The 23,930-nt window shown below is 46.4% G+C and overlaps 1 protein-coding gene and 1 long non-coding RNA gene across 3 annotated transcripts in view; one reads left to right on the forward strand and one right to left on the reverse strand.

Annotated features, from left to right (window-relative positions):
- Window positions 1-20,224, forward strand: part of SLC27A4 (solute carrier family 27 member 4) — a 44,786-nt gene extending 24,562 nt beyond the window's left edge. For both annotated transcript variants that reach the window (XM_083721766.1, XM_083721767.1), the window contains exons 11-14: window positions 3,085-3,222; window positions 5,687-5,851; window positions 7,379-7,525; window positions 10,479-20,224. In XM_083721766.1, coding sequence (XP_083577892.1) covers window positions 3,085-3,222; window positions 5,687-5,851; window positions 7,379-7,525; window positions 10,479-10,636 — 608 coding nt within the window. In that variant the 3' untranslated portion in view covers window positions 10,637-20,224. The remainder of the gene's footprint in view (window positions 1-3,084; window positions 3,223-5,686; window positions 5,852-7,378; window positions 7,526-10,478) is intronic.
- LOC310836554 lies at window positions 13,990-23,663 on the reverse strand. The gene is made up of 2 exons (XR_014560140.1): window positions 15,323-23,663; window positions 13,990-15,213 (listed from the first exon to the last, which is right to left on the reverse strand). It is a non-coding gene; the product is annotated as an uncharacterized lncRNA (long non-coding RNA).
- Window positions 23,664-23,930: the final 267 nt, after the last annotated feature.

Genomic DNA, 23,930 nt, shown 5'->3' on the forward strand with positions numbered 1-23,930 from the left:
GGCCACAAAGAGAAGACTGGAAGCTTCTGCTTCTATTCGAGATTAACCACAGTTTAGTGTTATATCCATTAATCTTAGCTATGGCCTATTGAAAAGCAGCTAGCTTCATAAATGTTACCGTCTTATACTTTTCTGTGTATAAGACGAAGATTATTTACTGTAAAATAATGTTATAAAACGGGGCGTGTCTTATACACGGATAGTGCATGGGGGACGATGACGGGTGATTGGTTGCATCTGCGAGCAGGAGCTTGTCAGCAGCGATTTTGTTGGTGATTGGTGGCTGTGTCAAGTGCTGCTTTAGATTGGCTGCTGCGGAAATTGGGTGGGAGATCAGTTGCTGCGACAAGGATTGTTTAAGATTGGCTGCCGCTTCGGCAAGCGGGCGTGCAATTGCTGCCTGCTGTTTGTGAGAGGGCAGGTGCCTGTTGGCTTTGGTGACGCAAGTGATTGTCAGTATTCGTAATTCGTGCAATTCCCCCCACCCACAAAAAGCTCAACAACTTTGGGCAATCCCCCCATTTTCTTAAATTTGTGTCCCCCAAAATAGGGAGCATCTTATACACAGGGGCGTGTTATACACAGGAAAATACAGTACAGTCATACCTCATGTTACGTTTGCTTCATGTTATGTTCCTTCAGCTTACATCCTGCAGCGACCCAGAAGTACCGGAAAGGGTTACTTCTGGGTTTCGCCATTTGCATATGCGCAGACGCACAAAATGGTATCATGCGCGTGCGCAGATAAAGCGCTTCTGGTTGTGCTCTTTTCATGTTGCGAACGGGCCTCTGGAACGGATCCCGTTCGCAACCAGAGGTATCACTGTATATAGACATACAATTTAGTCTGAAGTTTGTCGCTGTGGGTGAAACCACAGAGCCTAGGACTTGCCGATCAGAAAGTCGGTGGTTCGAATCCCCGCGACGGGGTGAGCTCCCGTTGCTTGGTCCCTGCTCCTGATAACCTAGCAGTTCGAAAGCACGTCAAAGTGCAAGTAGATAAATAGGAACAGCTTCGGCAGGAAGGTAAACGGCATTTCCGTGCACTGCTCTGGTTTGTCAGAAGCGGTTTAGTCATGCTGACCACATGACCCAGAAGCTGTACGCCGGCTCCCTAGGTCAATAAAGCGAGATGAGCGCCACAAACCCAGAGTCGGCCACGACTGGACCTAATGGTCAGGGGTCCCTTTACCTTTGTCCACTTTTACACTAGAGGGCACTCTAGCACCACACAGGAAGAGGGAAACCTGTTTCCCCCCCTGCCACATTAGCTCTTGAGTGCCTTGTGGTTAGCCAGGCACTGATAAACTTTATAAATGAAGATCCTACAATCTAAGCACTAGATTCTTTCTGGGGAACAACGAGTGATTATCAGCAAAGTACTTTTATCCTTAAGCAGCTGAAACTTTAACAGCTTTAAGGCTGTTTTAATCCGTCATGATTTTATGTCTTAAATTAAATCAGTTGATGAGTAGATGATTTAATTCAAAGCTTGGAAATCCTTTTAAAGAAAGATGTTTCCAGCACTTCTGATGACTGTGTGTTTGTGTTTGTGTATGAGCACACATGCCCAGTACAAATCTTTGTGGCTCTAATCAAAATAATGTTCTGTAGCCAGATAGGTTGTCCCTCTCTTCCCAGCTCCCAATGTGGTGATGTAATCATTTTAATTTGTACCAAAGTTATGAGGGAAAGGATCAAATACAACCTCTTCCCCTTTCATAGAATCATAGAATTGTAGAGTTGGAAGGGAGAACAAGGGTCATCTAGTCCAACCCCCCACCATGCAATAATCTTTTTGCCCAATCTTAACCCTGAGATTAAGAGTCTCATGCTTTACTCACTGAGCTATGCCATGGTCTTTTATTTTTGCTGCATTTCCAGTTATGATTGCCTCCCTAATGCAATTTAGGGGTGGGGGGGGGAAAGAGAAAATAAATGGATATTAAAGCAGCACTATACTAACTTGTAAAGGGAGAGGTTAAACTGATAAGAGTTGATTCCTAGAGAGAGGATGCAGACTATAGAGAAGGAAATGGCTAGAGTAATCTGCATAAGTCAGGGCTCCCCAAATTAAGGCCTGCGGGCCAGATAAGGCCCGAAGGGCTCGTTCATCTGGCCCACGGCGACCCCCGCCTCCCACTGCCACTGCCTGCTCTTACCAGCACTGCACTGCGCAGCTGCCCACTTCCAGGTCGGAGGAGCACTGGAAATAGCTGGTGCGCATGCGCAAGCTTTATTTCTGGTGCACATCGGGGTCAGAGGAGGCCCATGCACATGCGCACAAGCTATTTCCGGTGCTCCTCTGACTCGGAAGTGCGTCGAAAATAGTGTGTGTGCACACGTATGGGCATGCGCTCGCCCGCCTTCCGGCCCGCCATGCAATTGGCACTGGAGACACCAGCCCGAGGCGTGGTAAGTTTGCTGACCCCTGGCATAAGTCATAGCCAGCCCCAAAATCTACTGAACAGCAGAGCAATGGGTCATCTGTACCTGGGGAAATTAAAGTTCATCAAGTTAAAAAGTAAAAGTGGGATTTTCTGAGCTGTGTGAAGACAGAAGTTGTTCAGGGAAAATATGAGATGGGGATATTGTGCTCAGAGAGTTTTGCCAAGTGATGTTAATCCTTCATGCATGAAAACTTCTGTTAATCTTTAAGGTGAAACAAGACACTTAGTTGTCCTTATTATAAATGGAAGGAAAGTCTATTTTTTCATGAGGTCACTACCAGTAGGGATCTGGACAGTGCATGGATGTATGACTGACTGGGATCTATGGGATCCAGAATGGAAGAAATGTGGGATATGAGAGCTTATTTTGCCTACACTTGCATCTTAATCATTTGTCCCTGTCATCTCGATCCAATGCTTTGGAGTGCAGCTGGAAGATACTGTGGAGCAAAATGAAGGCCAAGTGTCAGGAGGCTCCTGGTCTGTAGGTCCAGGTGGAGAGCAGTTCTCCTTTTAACTCAGGGAACACATGTGCCCTTTCCCATGACATTGCTGCTCTGCCAAATTCCTCTTCTGCCTCCTTTTGCATTGCTATTATGTGGTGGCCATGTAAGGTGTCCTTCTCTGCCCACAGGAGAGCCAGGCCAGCTGGTTGGGCGCATTGTCCAGAGCGATCCTTTGCAGCGCTTTGATGGCTACTTGAACAATGAGGCCAACAATAAGAAGGTTGCCCGTGATGTCTTCACCAAAGGCGACTGTGCCTATCTCACAGGTGAGGCCCTCCTTCTCCTATATATATCCTGCTGCCTCTGTGCAAAGCTGCCTTCTTCCAGGTAGCAAGACCATTTGCCTGCCTAATACCAACCAATCTGCCTGCACTTACTGGCAGTGACTTCCCAGGGATTCAGGCAAGGGTCTCTTGCAGCCCTGCCTGGAGGTGCCAATTGAATCTGGGACCTTCTGCATGCAAAGCAGATGATCTGCCACCAAGCCACATTCTTTTCTACATGGTGCTTAGGGAACAACTTGCACCTTAATATCAGCAAGACAAAGGAGATGGTGTTGGACTTTGGGAGGAAGAGAGGAGAACTAGCTCCGCTGTACAACGGGGAGGGCTGTATGGAGAGAGTCTCTTCCTTTAAATTCCTAGGAGTTTATCTCAGTGAAGACCTTACTTGGAAAATCAATACAAGCCAGCTGGTTAAGAAAGCCCAACAGAGACTCCATCTTCTCAGAGTATTGTGGAACAATGATGTCAATCAACATTTGATGATCTCCTTCTACTGGTCAACAATAGAAAGTGTCCTTTCATACTGCATCACGGTGTGGCACGCTGGTTTGACATCAACTGATAGGAAGTGCCTACAGAGGGTGGGGAATACAGCACAAGATATTATGGGCTATCCTGTGAATCCACTGGATGAAACAGCGGAAGAACGTTGCCTCAGGAGAGTGAGGGAAATTCTCAGGGATGATTCACACCCTGGCTGGCACTTTCTTGATCTCCTGCCCTCAGGCAGAAGATATAGAAGCATGATTAGTCGCATCAACAGGGTAAAGAACAGCTTCTATCCATGGGCTGTTAGGCTGCTGCATGTGGGTGTGCCTTAGTAAACAAGGGGAATTAAGACTAAGAGAGCTGAGTAGGGGGTGTTCGTGTAATCTCACTGTATACAAGTTGTACAGGTGACAATAAAGTATTTCAATTATTTCAATTTCCCCCAATAGCATTGGAAGCTGCCTTATACTGAATCAGAATATTGGGACATAGTCTTCACCAAGTTGCCATTGGAATCCATTGACTTTCCCATTCAGTTGGCCATTGGGGACTCCATTAAGCCTTCCTAACTTGGTGCTTTCCATACATTTTATTTCTTTTAAAAATCATTAAAGAAATAAAATGTATGCCCAGGAAATACTGTATTTTTCTGTGTTCAACTTTGGGCAATCTCCCCACAAAAAGCTCAAATTTGTTCTGTTTGATGTTTAAAATACTGGTTTCTTAATTTGGGTTAAAAAAAATAGGGGTTGTCTTATATATGGGGGCGTTTTATACACGGAAACATACGGTATCTGGTGAACACCAAGTTGGGGATGAGTGCCACAGTTTGGCCATCATGGGCCAACTCTTCTTTTTGCCTTCCATGGACAAGAATGGAGGATCAGAACGCTCTTTTGGATTTTGTGAGGGGCCCTGCAACTAAACATTGCAGTGTGAAGAGCTCCTACTCCAATCCATTCTCCCTCTGTCCTGGTTTTGTTTCCACCACCAATGCGCCATGAAACACACTCAGTCCTCATTGGACTGTTTTTTGGGATAGAAGGGTCATCCGTTCATTGCCCCCCCCCCAATTTTCTTATTCTGCACACCTCAATGTTCCCAAGAGCCTGTTGATAATCTTATGGATGGTGTCCTTTAGGTTTTATAAGCAACAGCACTCACCTCTGAATTTTGGGAATAGAAGGTGTGTTTTTAAAAATTACCTGGAAGTAACTTCCTTGTTCCAACAGTTCCATTGGCTATTGGTCTGTTTCCGGGCACCATTTAAAATACTGGTTATGACCTATAAAGCCTTACACGGCTTAGGTCCAGGCTCTCTGAAAGACTGTATTCACTCATACGAACCTGCCTGGTTTTTGAGATCATGAAGAGAGGCCCTTCTCTCAGTCCTTCCACCCTCACAGGCACGCCTGGTGGGGACATGGGAGAGGGCCTTCTCAGGGGTGACTGCTCCCAGACTCTGGAACTCCCTCCCTAGAGAAGCCAGACGGGTTCCCTCCTTGCTGTGCTTCTGCTAGCAAGTGAAGACCTTCCTATTCCAACAGCCCTTTGGGAATTGATGGCTTTTGAGGAAAGGGCTGGTGCCATGTCGTTTTTATTGCTATTGTCTGTGTTTTTAAGGCATCTTTTTATACAATTTTATTCCCATTATACATTTTAACTATTCTCTTTTCTATGTTTTTAGCTTGATCTATTTTATCTGTGTAAGCGTGCCTTGAGTCCTGGACTGGGGGAAAGCCAGGATATAAACAACTTCTTCTTCTTCTTCTTCTTCTTCTTCTTCTTCTTCTTCTTCTTCTTCTTCTTCTTTGCTAGTTGCAAAGCGACTTACAACCAAATAATAACTGCTGGGTGCTGTAGGGATAAAGGCGTAGGTGGCGAAGGACCACACTTTCATCTTACTGTGAGTTCTTTCTCTCTCTCCCAAACCCCACCCCACAATGGCTCCCTTTAGGTGATGTTCTGATCATGGACGAGTTGGGCTACATGTTCTTCCGAGACCGCACAGGAGACACTTTCCGCTGGAAGGGTGAGAACGTCTCCACGACAGAGGTGGAGGGGATGCTCAGTCGCATCCTAAACATGACAGATGTCGTGGTCTACGGGGTGGAAGTTCCAGGTAATGGGTGGCAAGCGTTTCTGGGTTCTCCTCCAATGTTGCCCTTCTCTTTTCCTGCAGGGCAGAAAGTTGATTACCATATATACTGGTAGTTCACTGGACTGTTTGAGGTAGCTCAGCAAGAGTTTCTGACTCCAAACTGTTTAAAATAGCACCAAGTAAAAACTCCGCACACTGGTCTTGGGGCTGTGAGGATCACAGTCCTGTTTGTTTCCAGACCCAGTTATTCAACGTGGTGTTTTGTTTATAATCTTTACAGCTCCAAGCCAGGGACAAGGAACACGCAGCCCTCCCAGGTGCTGTTGGGCTCTCATCATCTCTGACCAGCATAGCCAATAGTCAAGGATGATGGGATTTGTAGTCTAACAACATCTGGAGAGCCAAAAGAGTTCCATCCCTCTTCTAAATGTTCTGGGCCCAATATATTTCAGGGAATGTCTTCAACCTCATGAATTTCATGGGAATGTATTCAACCTACCCCTGGCAAGTGATAAAATAATTTGTGGATGAATCAAACTCCTGCAGTCACTTGTCAACTAGATTTCATGCTGTGATATTTTGGCATGATGGAACAACACGGCTTAGGAAAAGGGGGAATGGTGGTGCGGTCCTTGCTTAAGTAGAGGTCTGTGGTCCCTCCTTTTAAATTTATTTGGAAGTGCTGGTGCAAACCTTTAAAGCCCTTCCTAGCCTATGAGCAGACTACCTCAGGGATCACCTCTTCTCCATTTGCTCTGGCTTATAGATCGGCTTCTGAGTCTTCTGCTCTACATCCCATCAACATTTGCGACACAATGGGCAGCTATGAGAGATGGAGCCTTTTCGCTGGTGGTACTGTAGTTCAGCCCTTATGGTCCCTGGCCTAAAAAGGTCCTGATAGTCACTATGGACACACCCACACCATACATTTATTTCACCCAGGTCAAAGACTCAGCTTGGCATCCCCAAATGTGCATTTGTACACACACACACAGGCTTGGAGGCCCAGTGGTGCCCCTCTGGAAGCTTCACCCAGGGCAAAAGCCCTGACTAGACCCCACCCCAACCCCATAGCTGCAAAAAAGCATCCTGGGAACTCCTGAATGATGTTAGGCAACCCCTATTCCCCTCTGTGGGGAATTTCTAGAGTGCTGTTACCATTGATCCCTCTTCCCAGGGTGCTCTGGGAACTGTTCCCTCACTGCGAGAAGCAAAGCTACATTGAACCAGGCAGAGGGCCTTCTCGGTGGTGGCACCCGCCCTGTGGAATGCCCTTCCACTAGATGCCAAAGAGAACAACTACCAGACTTTTAGAAGACATCTGAAGGCAGCCCTCTTTAGGGAAGCTTTTAATGTTTAATAGACTATTGTATTTTAATATTCTGTTGGAAGCCGCCCAGAGTGGCTGGGGAAGCCCAGCCAGATATGCAGGGTATAAATAAATTATTATTATTATTATTATTATTATTATTATTATTATTATTATTATTATTAACAACTCTATGAGAATAGCTCTAGAAACCTCAGAGTGTGTTTTTTGTGTTCTAGGAACTGAAGGGAAGGCTGGGATGGCAGCAGTTGTGGATCCAGACCATTCCTGTGACTTGGAGAGCTTTGCAGAGGAAATGAAGAAGGCGCTGCCTGCTTATGCCCGACCTGTTTTCCTGCGTCTGCTTTCGGAAGTGCACAAGACAAGTGAGTCTCCTTGACAGAGATACAGAAGAAGCTTTAATCTGATTGTGAAACATGGAGTTTTTCTTGGAATGTTTTTCAGAAGCCACATCAGTGTAAAATCAGTCTGTAAACAAATTGCACCTACAGAAAAGGAAACTCTTGCCTGCTCCACACGTGAGCTGTTAATACTTTTCTGGAATGTAGTTCAGCACAAATGCATTTATTTAATACAATTTCTAACAAATAAGCCACAATATGGCTTGCGTCAGCTGAACCTGGGTCATGGTTTGAAGGAAGAAAATTGAACCTAGCAGTTCAAAAGCACGTCAGTGTGCGAGTAGATAAATAGGTACCGCTCCGGCGGGAAGGTAAACGGCATTTCCGTGCGCTGCTCTGGTTCGCCAAAAGTGGCTTAGTCATGCTGGCCACATGACCCGGAAGCTGTACTCCTGCGGCCAATAAAGCGAGATGAGCACCGCAACCCCAGAGTCGGCCACAACTGGACCTAATGATCAGGGCCCCCTTTATCTTTATTTTAAGAACATAAGAAGATTCTGCTGGGTCAGAACAAAGGTCCATGCAGTCCAGCATCCTGTTCTCACAGTGGCCACCCAAATGCCTGTGGGAAACCTGCAAGAAGGATCCGGCCACAAGACCCCTTCCCCAACCCATAGCTTCCTCCATGTGCTGCATATTATATAGTTTCTCCATGCCTTTGCTTCTGCAAAGAAAACCTCCACCATCCTTTCCACTGATGATCTCAGTCAAATCCTATTTGCGTCTTGTTTACACTGTGTTTTAAAATAATCTATAAACATGTTCCAATCCTCGTTAAAGCCAGTCTCTTTTTTATGGCTAATTTTACAAGTCAAACTAGCCAATTCAACATATTCTGTCCATTTCAACTGCCATTCTTCTTTGGTAAGATATTGCTTCTTCACAACATTTTTGTGTATATAATATTCACGCGGCCGTTGTTGCATAAAGAAATAGATTTACCTGTTTTGGGGGGATAACTGTTCCCATTACCCCTAATAAAAAGGCCTCTGGTCTTTTGGGGAGAGTTATCTTAAATATCTTTTTTATCTCATTATAGATCATCTCCCAAAAGTCTTTAGCCACTTTACCCACCCACCACATGTGATAAAATGAACATTCTGCTTCTTTACATTTCCAGCAGATGTTTGGTGCAAATTTATACATCTTTGCCAACTTACTTGGTATCATTTTCATAAACATTTCCCTCAAAGTGTAACACACTGTGGATTTCAGCCCAGATTTCCACAACTTTCCCTATAGTTCTGATTCTATATTACGCCCCATATCCTCAGCCGAATGGATCATGGCAGATTTAACCATTTCGTCTTTGGCTTCCCATTCTAACAATATCTTATCCATCCTCAAAATCAGTTTTTCTCTATTGCATCACAGAACAAATAATAAAGCGAAAGGATATGTGGACAGTCTGGTATAAATCCACCACTAATACACTTGTACAGTGGTACATCGGGTTAAGAATTTAATTCATTCTGGAGGTCTGTTCTTAACCTGAAACTGTTCTTAACCTGAGGTACCACTTTAGCTAATGGGGCTTCCCGCTGCCGTCACGTGATTTCCGTTCTCATCCTGAGGTAAAGTTCTTAACCCGAGGTACTATTTCTGGGTTGGTAGAATCTGTAAAGGGACACAGGTGGCGCTGTGGGTTAAAGCCTCAGTGCGTAGGACTTGCCGATTGAAAGGTTGGCGGTTCGAATCCCTGCGGCGGGGTGCGCTCCCGCTGCTCGGTCCCAGCGCCTGCCAACCTAGCAGTTCGAAAGCACCTCCGGGTGCAAGTAGATAAATAGGGACCGCTTACCAGCGGGAAGGTAAACGGCGTTTCCGTGTGCGGCTCTGGCTCGCCAGAGCAGCGATGTCACGCTGGCCACGTGACCCGGAAGTGTCTCCAGACAGCGCTGGCCCCTGGCCTCTTAAGTGAGATGGGCGCACAACCCCAGAGTCTGTCAAGACTGGCCCGTACGGGCAGGGGTACCTTTACCTTTACCTTTAGAATCTGTTACCTGAATCGTCTGTAATCCAAGGTACCACTGTATTGCATCAGTGACATTCTGCAGAATAACACACAACCCCCCCCCCCCCAAAGCACCAATCTGGAGGGGCACAGAATGTCCTCCAAAACTTCACACCTGCTCTCCACACACCTACACCCATCACCTGCTGCTAGAGGTAGCTGTTTCAGTAGGGCTGGTCCTGATGTCAGATAATAATAATAATAATAATAATAATAATAATAATAATAATAATAATTTATACCCCACCTTCCCCAGCCAGAGCCAGCCTCAGAGCAGCTAACACCAGTAAAATTACAGTAAAAACATAATGGGGGGGGGGGGGGAAACCAATTTAAAATACAGGTTAAAATGCAATTTAAAAGCCAGCCTCATTTAAAAAGTAGCCCATAGATCAAAACCATAAGGGGAGGGAAACATAAGGGTCAGACTGAGCCCAAACCAAAGGCCAGGCGGAACAGCTCTGTCTTGCAGGCCCTGCGGAAAGATGTCAAGTCCCGCAGGGCCCTGGTCTCTTGTGGCAGAGAGTTCCACCAGGTCGGGGCCAGGGCTGAAAAGGCCCTGGCCCTAGTTGAGACCATTCTAACCACGTTGACACTTGGAACCTCCAAAATGCTCTGTAACTGGTGAACATATAGCATGGCAGCAAGTGTACTGCTCCTGGCTCAGTGGCAGAACATTTGCATCCCTGCCAAAAGCCGCAGAAAGCCACTGCGAATCAGTGTGGACAATACTTGAACTGGTTCAGTAAAAGGCAGTTTCCTTCCTGCGCCCCTAGGCATACATTTAATTACCGTACTTTTCGCTTTCCCTTTACAATGAAGAGCTGAGGAGAAAACACAAGGACAACATCCCTTAATGCTTTTTCTTTTTCTTCTTCTTCTTCCTGCCTCCCTTCCTCTACTCAGGTACCTTCAAGTTCCAGAAAATGGACCTGCGTAAGGAGGGATATGATCCCAATGTGGTGAAGGACAAGCTTTATTTCCTTGAGCCCCGGCAGTGCCGCTACCTCCCGTTGAACGAGGACATCTTTAAGAGAATCCAGTCAGGACAAATGAAGCTGTGAAACAGCCCCTGATCTTCTCCGTGACTTCTGCCCCTCTGTCTAGGGTAGGGTGGTGGGACTGGAGTTTGCATAGGAAAGGAAAAGCCAGTGATGGTTAGACATTTAACAAAATGGCGGCGGGGGGAGGGGGGAGGCACAGCGAGTTTTTTTTTTGGTTTCGTTTATGATTTGACCTGTTTTTGTAGAAGACGATGGCCAATGGCAGACTCCCCCAACCTGGTGCCCTCCAGGAGTTTCGGACTATAACTCCCATCGTGAGGGATGCTTGCCATATGGTTTGCAGGGGGACAGCTGGGGGCGGGGGGGGGGCAGGTTGATGCATACCAAAGCATAGAAGCACTATGGCTTTATTTTCTACTTGGTTGGAACAGTGGCCATGCTGTTTCCTGTTCCTCTGGGTTGAGCATGCTAGGTCAGTGTGTCAGTTTCAAAGGCTCTGCCCTCCCGTTCCCTAGGCCCCATCCACCACTCTACATTTAAAACAATACCACACCATTTTGAACAGCCATGACTCCCACCCCCCACAAATAATTCTAGGAACTAAACTTTGTTTAAGGTGCTGAGGTGTTTTGCTCTGTGAGGGGGTGGGCCTCCTAACAACTTTCGGGACCCTTAGCAAACTACATCTCCCAGGATTCTTGGGAGGGGAAGCCATGACAGTTAAAAGTGGAACGGTACTGTTTTAAATCTATAGTGTGGACGAGGCCCCGATCTCCCTTTGCCCCTTTTCTGTGTTTCCCCATAGGACCCACAAGGGCTGCACTGCTTCATTACGCCTCTAGGTGGTGCCATTGTGCTTCCTTTCTCTGGGGTCCACCTTTGATCCTTCTCCCTTGCCATGGTTGTGATTATAACTTTTTATGAGGAGAGATTGTCTTTCTCGACTGCACTGTCCCTAGTTTGCGGAGTGGGCAGGAAGGGCACAGTGACTCAACTTATTCCAGGGATATGGGTGGTGTGTTTGGTTTGGTTTTACTTTCACAAATGGATGTTTATTTGTATGTGCGGGTTTTCATATTATTATTATTATTTTGCAATTTTTTGCTAGTTCCATTTTGTTTTTAAAGAAACAGGAAAGGGTTAACGGCAAGCTTGCAATTCTGCCTACAGTGCAAGCTAGTTGGCTTTTCATTCTCCACCCCCCCTTTTTTTTGTACAGTAGTCTGGCCAACAGCATCTCATTCTGTGTCTCATGTATGAACACAGACGTCTTCATTCCACTTCTCCTACAGGGGTGGGGGAGCTTTAAAAGGGTCAGAGGCAAAAATTCTCCTTTGGTCAGTTCCTTCATCTGTTTGCTCAGCAGTTGTGTCTCAGTGTGAATCCCACCTGTTTCTTAAGTTTTGCTAGGCGGCCTTTCCACCTCCTGCATTTTCAGAAAGGGGTGTGTGTGTGCGCGCGCTTGCGCTTCAAATTGCTCTTAAGTGATTTTCACGAACAAAGATAGAGGGGCATGTTGATTGCTTGGCTTCCTCAAACCCACCACTGACAATGGCACAGTGTACTGTCAGGATGGCACTAGGGTGCATGTGCAAATAAGACCCCATGAATGCATCCCTGTTCCAGAAGAGCAGGTGCATGGCACTTGTGGGTTGTTCATTTTATATGCATGGGGACAAGGGGGCCTGGTGCCAGCTGCCCAAGGCAGTCCAGAAGGCTCGGGGCCACCACAGGTTCCATTTAATTCCTTGCGTCACCAGGGTGGAGCCTTGCCTGAGATGAAGTCCTGTTTGGGTGTGAGCCAGGTGATCCCATTCATGCTATGATTCTGTCTCTCTACTTAGCCATAGAACTGAATGGCAGGACCCTTGCTGGGGAAAAGGAAACCCAGCCTCATCTCACTAGCGCCTATCGGAAGTGTCAGTCCAAATGATTGACGAGTGCTTCAGTTCTTCTGCTATGTGCAATGTTTGCACACGTGCTGTGAGTTACTGCACACCTGTTTGGGAGAGGCCACAGCCCAGCTGTAGAGCATGTGCTTTTGCATATAGAGACAAAGGTTGCTGCTTCAGTCTGTGGCAGGGCTGGGGAGAATCTCTGCCTGAGACCGTGGAGGAGTTTGCTGGCCACACTGGACTTGGATGGAGCAATGCTTTGACTTCACACAAGACAGCTCCTTATCTCTTAGTACTTTGCACAAGGGTGTGCATTGGTGCCATCCAGCATAGCTGTCAACTTTCAGATTTGAAAATAAGGGACCAGCAGCCTCACGTGTCCCGGGGACAGTCTACGGGATATCTAACAATCCAGAATAGCAGCGGGAAGTGGCGCTGGAATAAGGGAATTTCCCGCAAAAATAGGGGGAAGGTTGACAGCTATGGCCATCCAGGCAGGACTCTGGGGAAGGGATCTAAGGACCCCCTCAGCAGGGCTGGCTTACCATATTTTGAAGTAAGTTCCTCCAGTCTAAAATGACCTAAATGTAGAAGGATGGGAGAATAATCTCAGCGTTTGTAGCAACCCGGGAGTTCTTGGATCTAGTGCTATCCTGCAAGGCATAAGGCGTTTGCTCAGCTCCCTTTCAGCAACCTCCAAGGCAGGGGGTGGGGAGCCTGTGGCCTGTCAGGTGTCTTCCAGCTACGGCTCCCTTCATCCCTCGGCTATGCTGATGGGAGCTGCGTTGCCACAGGACCCCTGACCCCACTCAGAGGAAGTCAGGGGCCCCTTGCTCTCTGGCTGCAGGCTGCTTTTGGGACTTCAGCTAGCCATTTGCCAGTTTTAATGCCCAAGTCCTTGCCCAGAAATATTTTAGGTAGAAAAAACACCTCTGTTGTTTGTGAGTAGGGTAATTGTCTTGGGAGTTGTAAATCAGAAAGGGGAGGACTGTAACCAAAGGCATGCAACCCCGGCCATTGCCAGGTAGAGCTGGGAGAGACTTCTGTCCAAAAACCCAGAGGGCCACTGCCAGTCAGTGTCACCAATACTGAGCTATATGGACCAATTGTCCGGCTCTGTATAAGGCAGCTTCTTGTGTTCCCACTGCCATCAGCCCAGGGTGGTATCCAAGTGGGTTCTACTCAGAGTAGTCCAATGGAAATTAATGAACCTGAGTTTGTCATGTCCATGAATTTCAGCAGGACTGCTTTCACTAGCACCAATATATTGTAAGATGCACCCTCTTCCCCAAAATAATGTTTAGCAGGTTGAAGTTGGAACAGTTTGCTTTGAACTGCATGGTTTCTCCACAAGGGCAGAAATCCAGTTTCTCTTTAGACACCAGCGTCACTTCCAGCCAGGTGACCTGCTCATTCAGTACTCAATCTGATCTGTTTACAGAAAATCTGCACAAAAATGAGAGTGACTTTTTCCGATAGGCTTGGGCTGCACTTCTTTTCATTGCATTTCCCCTTCAATTTCCTTATTGCAAAAGTTAGGGCAGGGAGTTAGGAGCGGACAGCAGGTTTGTTGCGCAAGGGCATGAATGAAATTTTAATTTGCCGCCTGAATTTGCCCGCATTTGTTTGTCTCCCCCCTTAAGAATAGCAACAGCCTGAGAAGCATTGGTGGTTATTGAGGCAGACTAAACCTTGTCTGCTGGTCCTACAAAATAGGAACCAGCATAGAGGGGCAGTGCTTGAATTACTGGACTAGCGAGCACCTATGTCAGAAGAACTTTAGGTGATTCAAAAGCAGTGTAACTGCACCAGCTGAAGATATTTGGGAGCTCCAGTAATGATGTTGCCCTTCTTTGCTTTGTACTCATGAGAGGTAGACTTTGCTGCAGTTGCTTTGAGGGCTCTTTCGTGCCTCTAGATTCCTCTGTCTCTGTCTGTCTCTGTCTCTCTCTCCGTGTGTGTGTGTGTGTGTGTGTGTGTGTGTACACTCACATGTATTGATTTGGATTGGGAAGCAAATCATAGGCCTGCCTTCTGGATCTCCCCTGGTGTCAGGGCTTGACCTGAGATTTCAGGGTTTTAGCCTCCTTTATAGGGTCTTCACATGGGTGAAAGAAAAAAAAATCAAGATGAGAAGGGCAGAAGAGCAAAGAGTAAGGTTACCACACCTTCCATCATAGAGCTTCGGGCATGCTGATGACAACGTAGTGTGTCCACGTTAAGAGGATGACCTCCAAAGCATCCTAAATGTCTTCGCAGAAGCTTACGAAAAGCTTGGCCTATCACCCAACATTCAAAAAACCAAAGTGCTGCACCAACAAGTACAAAACAACCCCTCTGCAGCGCCACAAATCCAACTCAATGGTGTAACGTTGGAAAATGTCAATCACTTCTCCTACCTGGGCAGTTACCTTCCCACAAGGGCTAACATTGATGCCGAAATCCAGCATCGCCTGAGCTCTGCGAGTGCGGCTTTCTCCTGATTGATGTGCAGAGTGTTTGAGGACCATGACAGTCGCAGGGAAACCAAAATGCTTGTTTACAAAGATATTGTACTAGCAACCTTACTGTACGCTCGTGAAACATAGACCACATAAACTCCATCTCCAACTCCTCGAAAGATTCCATCAACAGTGTCTCCGAAAAATTTTACACGTCACTTGGGAAGACAGGCGAACTAATACCAGTGTGCTGGAAGAAGCAAAGATCACCAGTGTTGAAGCAATGATTCTTCAACATCAACTTCGTTGGACTGGTCATGTTGTGTGGATGTCTTCCAAAGCAACTACTCTATTCTGAACATAAAAATCGAAAGCGGAATGCTGGTGGTCAACAAAAGAGGTTTAAAGACTTTCTCAAGGCAAATCTTAAAAAATGTAGTATAAACACTAAAAATTGGAAAACACTTGCCTGCGAGTGCTCCAGTTGGACAACAGCCTTTACCAAAGTTGTCATGGGCTTTGAAGACACTCAAACTCAGAACGCAAGGGAGAAATGTGCAAAGAGGAAGGCACGCCTGGCAAATCTACACCGTGATCAGCTCCTGCCTGGGAACCAATGTCCCCACGTGTAGATCCAGAATTGGCCTCCACAGTCACTTACGGACTCATTGTTAAGACCGTGTTTATGGAAGACAGTCTTACTCAGCTACGAGTGACTGCCAGAGATGAAGAAGAAGAGGCAACTACTTCCTGTGCGCCTGAGAGCTTTTGCTCTTCACTCTGCTCCTCCCACCTCACCAGTCAGGCACTTGCTCTGCCCTTGGTCCCCAAGCTGCACCCCTTCATAGTTTAAGACTCAGAACACCTGATGGCTCTGCTCCATCCCCACTACTGGCCACAGACACCTGAGTGCAGTTAGGTGGTGGTCCAAAATAAATAGCACCTACATACTGAGTCCTGTGGCTCTAGGAGGTTTTTTTGGGGGGGGGGTTTGCACAGTATGGGCAAGATTCCCACAATGAGCATTTCACCTTCCCAGGGACCTACTGCTTACTCACTTTCCCACTCTGGGCCCAATCCATGTAACTGCTGCAAAGAGGGCAAGCTAAGAGGCAGTTGCATTCATTTCACTTTGAGAATCAGCTCCCACCACTTTGAGTTGGGATGGTTGGGGGGCTTCTTTTAAAACCGCTGTGCATGATTTGTTGGGTGAACTTAATGCACATGTTGCTTTCCCCCTCCCCTCCTCCCCAATGTGCTGTGTTTTTAATGTGCTCAATCAGGTGGACTATTGAAGGCAGCAAAGAACAAGCTTTTCCTAGCCAACCTTGTGTCTTAACTGTAGCCCCAAATACCAGATGATGCAGCCAGAGAGGTCTTCTCGCATTCCTCTTTATTGCAGCCTCCCCCAACCTGGTGTCCTCCAGACATTTTGGAATCCAGTTCCTATCAGCCTGGGCCAGCATGACCAATGGCCAACGGTGATTGAAGTGGTAGTGTGTTGGGTGGGGGAAAGGCTGTTGTAGCGCATATGACTCTGGTGCAGGGAGGAAGACCCAAGAGTTCTGTGCTGGTGACATTGAAATCCAGGCTGCATTCCTGAAGACAGAGTTAGTTATGGGCATGTCTTACACGAATAGGTCATACACATTTTTAAAGTAGGCATGGAGAACATTTGTGGTTCTCCATACGTTGGTCTTCCCAACTCCCACCTGCTGCAAGCAGCATGGCCAATGCTTAGGGGTGATAGGAGTTGTGCCTGGCAGGCTCCAATGCTTACCATCTCTGTTTCTTAGAACAGGACTACATAAGGATATTGTCCCCATGCCTCTAGAGTATTGGCTAACTGAAGCTTCCTTTGCATCATATGAAAGTAGCCAAAATGCACCATTGTGGAACGAAGCATCCACAAGAGTGCTGTGAAGGTTCTTCTTGCCCCTGAATGGGCTTCAGCTTGGGACATTTTGGTGGCTGAAATACAGACAATTAAAATGTGTCTTTTTACTAATTATCATGGGGCACAGGGTCTGCCATGCTCCTTGGTGAACCTCAATCAGTTGGTCCCAGTGGGAGCTTCTCTCTTTCTCTGGATTTAACAGCAATTGTGAATTGTGTTTGACTGGGCGGGGGTTGCTTGTACTCTGGTGCAGGAGGAAAGAATACACCCTCTCCACATGCTGTGATCCAGATAGCACTGGACCCATTCCCGAACCTGATATCAACTTCTCTCTCTCTATTTTAAAGAAGGCACAACAGCAAGTTTAGTATCCAGCTTGGCCGGCCCTACCATTGGACACCCAAAACCTGATGCCTGAGGTGACACTGCTTCTGGAACTGCCCAAAGAACACGGTTGATTAGGCAGTACCAAAATGTCTAAATAACTAAATACATTGCCTCATAGTAGAGCCGATTCTGGAACAAATGGTGCAAGAGTTAATGGCAGCTCCCATCAGCCCCAGCCAGAGTGACTAATGGCCAATGATGATGAGAGTTGGAGTCCAGCAACATCTGGAGGGCTGCAGGATCCCCAGTCCAGAGTCAGGCTGCTGTGCCTTCTTGCCGCTTCCTTGATTAAGCTGCTCCCTTCAGGTTGATCCACAAACAAGCAGTATTTCGTGTGTGCGCGCACAGTTGTGCACATGACCACGTGGAGAATTTGTGGATGGACTGACTGTTTACAGAGGGGCAGCTGTTTAGAGCACACACTTTTCAGGCAGAATGTTGGATCCTAGATGCTTCCAGTTGAAAGGATCTGGAAGCATTTCTGCCTTGCACCCTGGAGAGCTGCTGCTAATGACATAGATCCTCCAGGAATAAGAGAACACATAGCCTTGACCATGAATGAAGCAGCATCCTATGTTCTCTGAATGCTGCTTGTGTGTATGTGTGTAAACAGTAGAGGTGTGCAACTAACTGTGCTCTGCTGGGACCAAATAAAAAGGTGAGCCGGTGGTTTTACCCAATCCTGAGTCAAGCTGCAATATCAACAAAGTACCCCGAGTCAGGTCAGCGCCTGCCAAAGCTTTGTCATATTCTGCTGCTGTTTTTCTGGACTCTATACCTTTTCATATGTTGTATCTCTATGTTCTCCTATGTCTCTATGTTTCTGTACTCTAGGTCCATGCCCTTGGGAGTGTGAGGAAGGGTTTGCTTCCTTTGCCAGGGTGGGGTGGAAACCCCGAAGAATCTGGCGGCTGGGGGCACCTGGTTGTGCCCCTTCAGAAATTTTTTTGGAGGCGGCACGCCACACCATTGGGACTGAAGAGCTGTGGACTTTCTTTTTATGAGTTGAAAACTTCATTAACTCTTTTTAGAAGTTATCTAAGGAAAAGTCCTTACCACCTGCTTTTTATTCAGTATTTACAGAGAGAGGCTTGGAACACAGTCTCTTGGAATAATTGCATTTTTCCAAGTGACTCTTCCCTACGGGTGGCACTGAGGGCCCTTTGCTCAACTACTTTCAAGGCTCGCTGGGTTCTGGGAGAAGAGGGGTCTGGAATGCTTTCTAAAGACACTGTGTCCATCAGCTGTTGTCCCCCTTCCTCCTCCTTCTCTCCCATTATTTCCCCGCTTTCCCCCTCATCTGCCTCTCAGTTGTGATCTCCCTCAAACCCCTGTTGTAATTCTGAACTTCTTCTTCTTCCCTGGAAGGGTTAGGCTGGAGAGGGGTCTCCAACATTCCTCCTCTGCCTAGTCCCTGACAGGTCTATATAGGCAAACCACAGTCATGACTCTATTCCATGAATGGTGAAAGCAAGCGAGCTACACCATAGATTGCCCGCCACATCTTTGAAGCCCAAATCACGGTTTGGGTTCCAAACCAGTATTTAAAAAGATATCTGAATCAAGCCGGTGTCTTCAAGACAAGGAGGTAAAATCATCTGATGTTGCAGCTGCTCCTGTTTCAGCGGTAGGAAAATGGAGACGCTTTAATTAAATTCCCCCCTCCTGTTTACAACTCTAAATTGCCTTCCACGTGAGAAGCTTTCCACATCAATGGGAAACTCCCTTCAATTCAGCACTGACTAAGCTCTGCAAAAGATAGTCCTGGGAAGGAGATACACAGGGAAGAGGGAGATATGTGCTCCATATTGAAGATGGTAAAAAAGAAATAAAGGAGAAGCCCTCCTCCTCAATTAGCTTGGTGGGTGTTTGGCTAGAATGGCTGTTCATGGCTTGAAGCTTAGGAAGTGCACCTTCCATTTTCTCACCTGCTATCAATCACAGTTTACTAAGCTTCCTTGAAAACGTGCCCCCTTTCCTAAGGTGTCTCCGTGTGTAATTCCAGCAGCTGACATCCTTTGGGCATTTGTCTGGGGCACGCTGCTAACGTCTGCTGTGCGGACTCCCTTTGTTTTCCTTGTTTCGTTTTCTGACCTGGTACTCTGGCAAGTTCTCAGCTACCCACCTTTGATTTACCCTGGTGTCATTCTGGGGCAGCTTTCACCAGTGTTTTACCTTCTGGATGTTTAGGACTGCAACTCCTACCTGCAACATCTGGAGGACAACAGATGCACAAAGGCTGTTCCTGAGGTATTGTGGGAAACTGAAAGGATAGCTAGACTTAACTGTCCTGTGCTTCTCAGAACGCTGCCAATGTAGCCAGGTCAATCTGCCAGGGCCCCCTGGCCATGGAGGGTGCCCTACAAGAGGACCGTTTTCCCAGGCCTTCCTCAAAACTTTCTGACAGACATGTTCAACAGTGGAGCATGCTCCTTTGGGAGGTGGTTGACTTTTCTTCCTTGGAGGGTTTTAAGCAGAGGCTGGTGGCCATTTGTCAGGGATGCTTGAGTTGAGATTTCTGCTTTGCAGCGGGTTGGACTAGATGACCGTTGGGGTCCCTTCCAACTCTATGATTCTGTTATCCTAAACCTGAATCTGAACTTGGGCATCTCATTTGTGGTTGCAGGAAAAGGTCCTCCTAATGCCAGTTTGCATATTTTTAAAATAAATCCATTGTTTTCTTTGTGGGGTTGTGTATTTGCTTTTATTGTTTTTTGGTGTGTTTTTTTTAAATCAATGCTGTTTCAACATTTACTCAGGGAACATGGTGCAGCAAGAGGTGTCAATGTCTCTGTGTGTCTGTTTTGGGAGGCCGTGGAGAAGAAAGGGGGTACTTTACCTACCATATGTGTGTGTGTTTTTCCCTGAATTGTAAAGTAGGGAAAATTGTGTTTTACCTCTGATGCTTGCTCATGATCATCACACGACATCTTCTGCTATCTCGAGGCACCATGGCTTGTGATTCCTGCAGTGGAACTAGGGAAGAAAATGGAATCTTCATGTCTAATAAAAGAGGATTTCAAATTTACTTGCCATTGTTTTCTTGTTTTCTTCTTTTGCTATGGGTAGGGGATGATTTGCCCTTCAGCTATATCCCAACTTTACAGGTGGTATTTTATTCAATGTGAGATATGTTTGCCTTAGCTTCCAACATGTACCCCTTCCAAGGCCATGGGCAAAGCAATTCATAAGATCGCATAAAACCAAACAAACCACTTATTAAACATAAATATTTATAAATTACTTAATCAAAGAGCTCTCTAAGTGGTGTGCATAATAAAATGTTGACAAAACCCTGCTAAAATTCACAGAACTGGAGTGTGGGTGGGTGTATACACACATACACAGAGACACATATTAATAATACCAACAACAACAATTTTTAAGTTGGATTTCTCAAAAGCAGCCTAAGGCTGAAATATAAAACATTAGATAGCTTCAAGCTGAAAACAACAATCTCTATGGTACTAAAAGTATAGAACTATGTCCCTAATAGAGCAATTGGTTAGACTGAAAAATGTTAAATAGATCGAAGAATTGCCTTCAATTTTATGTGTACATCTTCTATTACAAGTGCTTATTTTTAAAATGCTGTTGGTAAGGTGCTGTAACAGTGAAAGAGCAGAAGGTACCAGATTCAGTCTCCAATAAACGGCACTGAGCACGAAAGGCAAGCAGCAGTAGGAAGTGGTGTCTCCTCTTCTATAAAAGCCCACCAATGGAGTGTAATAACTATAGGCTGGTCAGCAACACCCCTGTCTTGGCAAAGGTGGTGGAGAGGGTGGTTGTGAAGCAGCTGAAGGTATTCTTGGAGGAGACTGATTATCTAGATCTGCTACAATCTGGGTTCAAACCCGACTTTGGAACTGAATCAGCCTTGGTGGCCCTGATGAGTGACCATTGGTGTGACCATTGCTCCATCTTTCAGCGGCTGCTGGTACTATTTGTTTACCATTGTATCCTTCTGGACTGACTCAGAGGGATGGGCATCATAGGCACTGCATTATGGTGGTTCTTTCCATATCTTCAGGGTGAGTGCTCCTCAGCACCTTGGCACTTAACACTACGAGGCAGGGAACTACCCTCTCTCCAGTGCTATTTAACATCTGTTGGGAGCGGCCGTTAGGCACTTTGGAACAAGCTGTCACTAGTATGCTGATGACAAGCAGCTCTGCTTCTCTAGATAGGTGTCTGAGCATAGTGGTGGACTGTATGAGGACCAGTAAACTGCCTGAATCCTGGGGAGATTCTTTGGGTGAGTGGTTCCCATATCCAGGAAGGTCTACCTGTTCTGCATGGGGTTACACGCCCTCAGAAGAAACAGGTGTATTGCTTAGGGGTGCTTCTGGTTACACCTTTGTCACTTAGAGGCCCAGGGGTCCTCTTTGGCTAGGCGTGCCTTTCACTAGCTTTGTCTGGTTTGCCAGCGACAGCCATTCCTGGACAGGGATAGCCTGGCCACTGTAGTCCACACATTGTAATGTGCTCTACATGGGACTAACTTTGGGCCTTGTTTGGAACCGTTTTGATTTTTTAAAAAACGGAATTAGTAGTACAGGCACACCCCACACCCCATTGATGTGTTTTCAATATGTGTGCAACTCTGCGCTTGTGCATCGTGCCAAACCTGGAAGTGACCCCAAAACATCACAAAAAGGGACAGGGCAGGGATGAAATTAGGTGTTTGCGGCTTTTTCAATGGTGTTTCAAATATAAGCAATTTCACTTAAATGCGTGGTGCTTTGGAATGTAACCCGCGACTAAGGGGAGCGGGTTGCCTGTATATAAATATTTTAGTAAATAGATAAAATAAGAGGCTGCCTCCCTTGCCTCAGCCACAGGAGTGTCTGTGTATTATCTTAAAAATGGGTGAGAGGCCATAAGTCACGGACAGATCATTTACTTTACATGCAGAAGTTCTTAAGTTCAATCTCCAGCATCTGCAGATAGGACAGAGAGAGGGCCCTCTCTGAAACCATGGACAGCTGCTGCTAGTTGGTGGAGACCACCTTTGGCAACCTGGTGCCCTCCAGATGTGCTGACAGAAGTGGACCTTGGTAATCTTTTGTAATAAGGCACCCTGGGTGAGGCCAAAAATTGGTGCCCCCCAAATGGATCTCCTCAGTTATGGATTTTCTCAATCTTGTGCCCTGTGTGAGGGAACTGCCCACACCACGCTAAATCTGGGGCTGGGGCTCACTGCAGCCGATGGGAGACATTGTCCGAAATGCCTGGAAAGTATGAGCTTGGCAAAGACTGGTATAGACAAAACCAAGCAAGAAGAGCCAATGGTCTGACTCAGTGTAAGACAGTCTCCCAGGTTCCTGTGTTCCTAAAACAAAATAAAGTCTGCTTCTTTCATCAGAAAATAAGATTTTACCCATGTAAATATGTAATTAATAATTAATAACCAACCCATCAACATAGGTAAAACCCCCAACAATATTATTTATGTGTATCTAAATTTTAGGCACATGTAAATTCAGGAACATATTATGAATGAGAGATGGGGGAGAGAGAGTCCTAGGTTGGCATCCACCTGTCTTGAGCGACAATGGAGTGAGCCTCCAGGGATGAAGTCAAGCTGCTGTGTTAGCAACACCAAAGTGACCTCCCTGGGGCGCAAGCCTGGGTAGTGTGTAGGGAGGTCCTGGGCTACCCGGATGGCAAGACCCCTCTCTCAGCCTCACTGATGTGGTCCAAAGGAAAGCAGAGCAAGATGTTTGGCAACAGCCTGGCTGCAGAAGTTGCCAGAAGGAAGTATACAAGGCTCCATCCAACTGCCTTAGGGACTCTCCATTCCACACTTGTGGTGTTAGCCTTTTCTTCTCCCAAAGATAACCCACAAGGAAGTAGAAGTTTTAGATCAGAATTTTCCTTCTTCTAGATGGGTTGCCTTCCTTGGTTGATGAGCCCCATCTACGCCTTGCTTTCCCACAACAGCACATGCAAAACCTGCCTTCTTGACCACTGGAACCTGCTGTTGGTCTCATCCATGATGGGGCTATTTTCCTCAACTTCTTCTTCTTTTTTAATGTAAACTTCTGCAGAGGGCATGAAAAGCCAAAGTATATTGGTCTTCTGTGTTCATGCACACAAATTTACAGACTTGTGCACCAGAGTTAAGATGCAACTTCTAAAGCATTAGGGAGCGGTTAAATTTGTTGACACCCATTTGCTATGAGACAACTCTGCATCTCCACCAAACAAAGGCAATACAGTGGTACCTCGGGTTAAGTACTTAATTCGTTCCGGAGGTCCGTACTTAACCTGAAACTGTTCTTAACCTGAAGCACCACTTTAGCTAATGGGGCCTCCTGCTGCCGCTGCACCGCCGGAGCACGATTTCTGTTCTCATCCTGAAGCAAAGTTCTTAACCTGAAGCACTATTTCTGGGTTAGCCGAGTCTGTTACCTAAAGCGTCTGTAACCTGAAGCATATGTAACCTGAGGTACCACTGTAAAGGAAAGCAAAATAGGGATAGAGTTACCCAGGAAAACTACCACCCTCCCTTGACAAAGTTTGCATTTATAGAATCATAGAAATGTAGAGTTGGAAGGGACTACGAGGGTCATGTAATCCAAACCCCTGCAATGCAAGATTCTTTCGCCCAAGGTGAGGCTCAAACCACACAACCCTTAGATTAAAAATCTCATGCACTCTGGCTGGCCTTGTTGAAGAAACCACGTTATTAGCAAGATAAGCAAGGGATGCAGGGCCAAGGCGAGGGCAGC

This window comes from Podarcis gaigeae, assembly GCF_964106915.1.
Source record: "Podarcis gaigeae genome assembly, chromosome: Z".
Taxonomy (NCBI): domain Eukaryota; kingdom Metazoa; phylum Chordata; class Lepidosauria; order Squamata; family Lacertidae; genus Podarcis; species Podarcis gaigeae.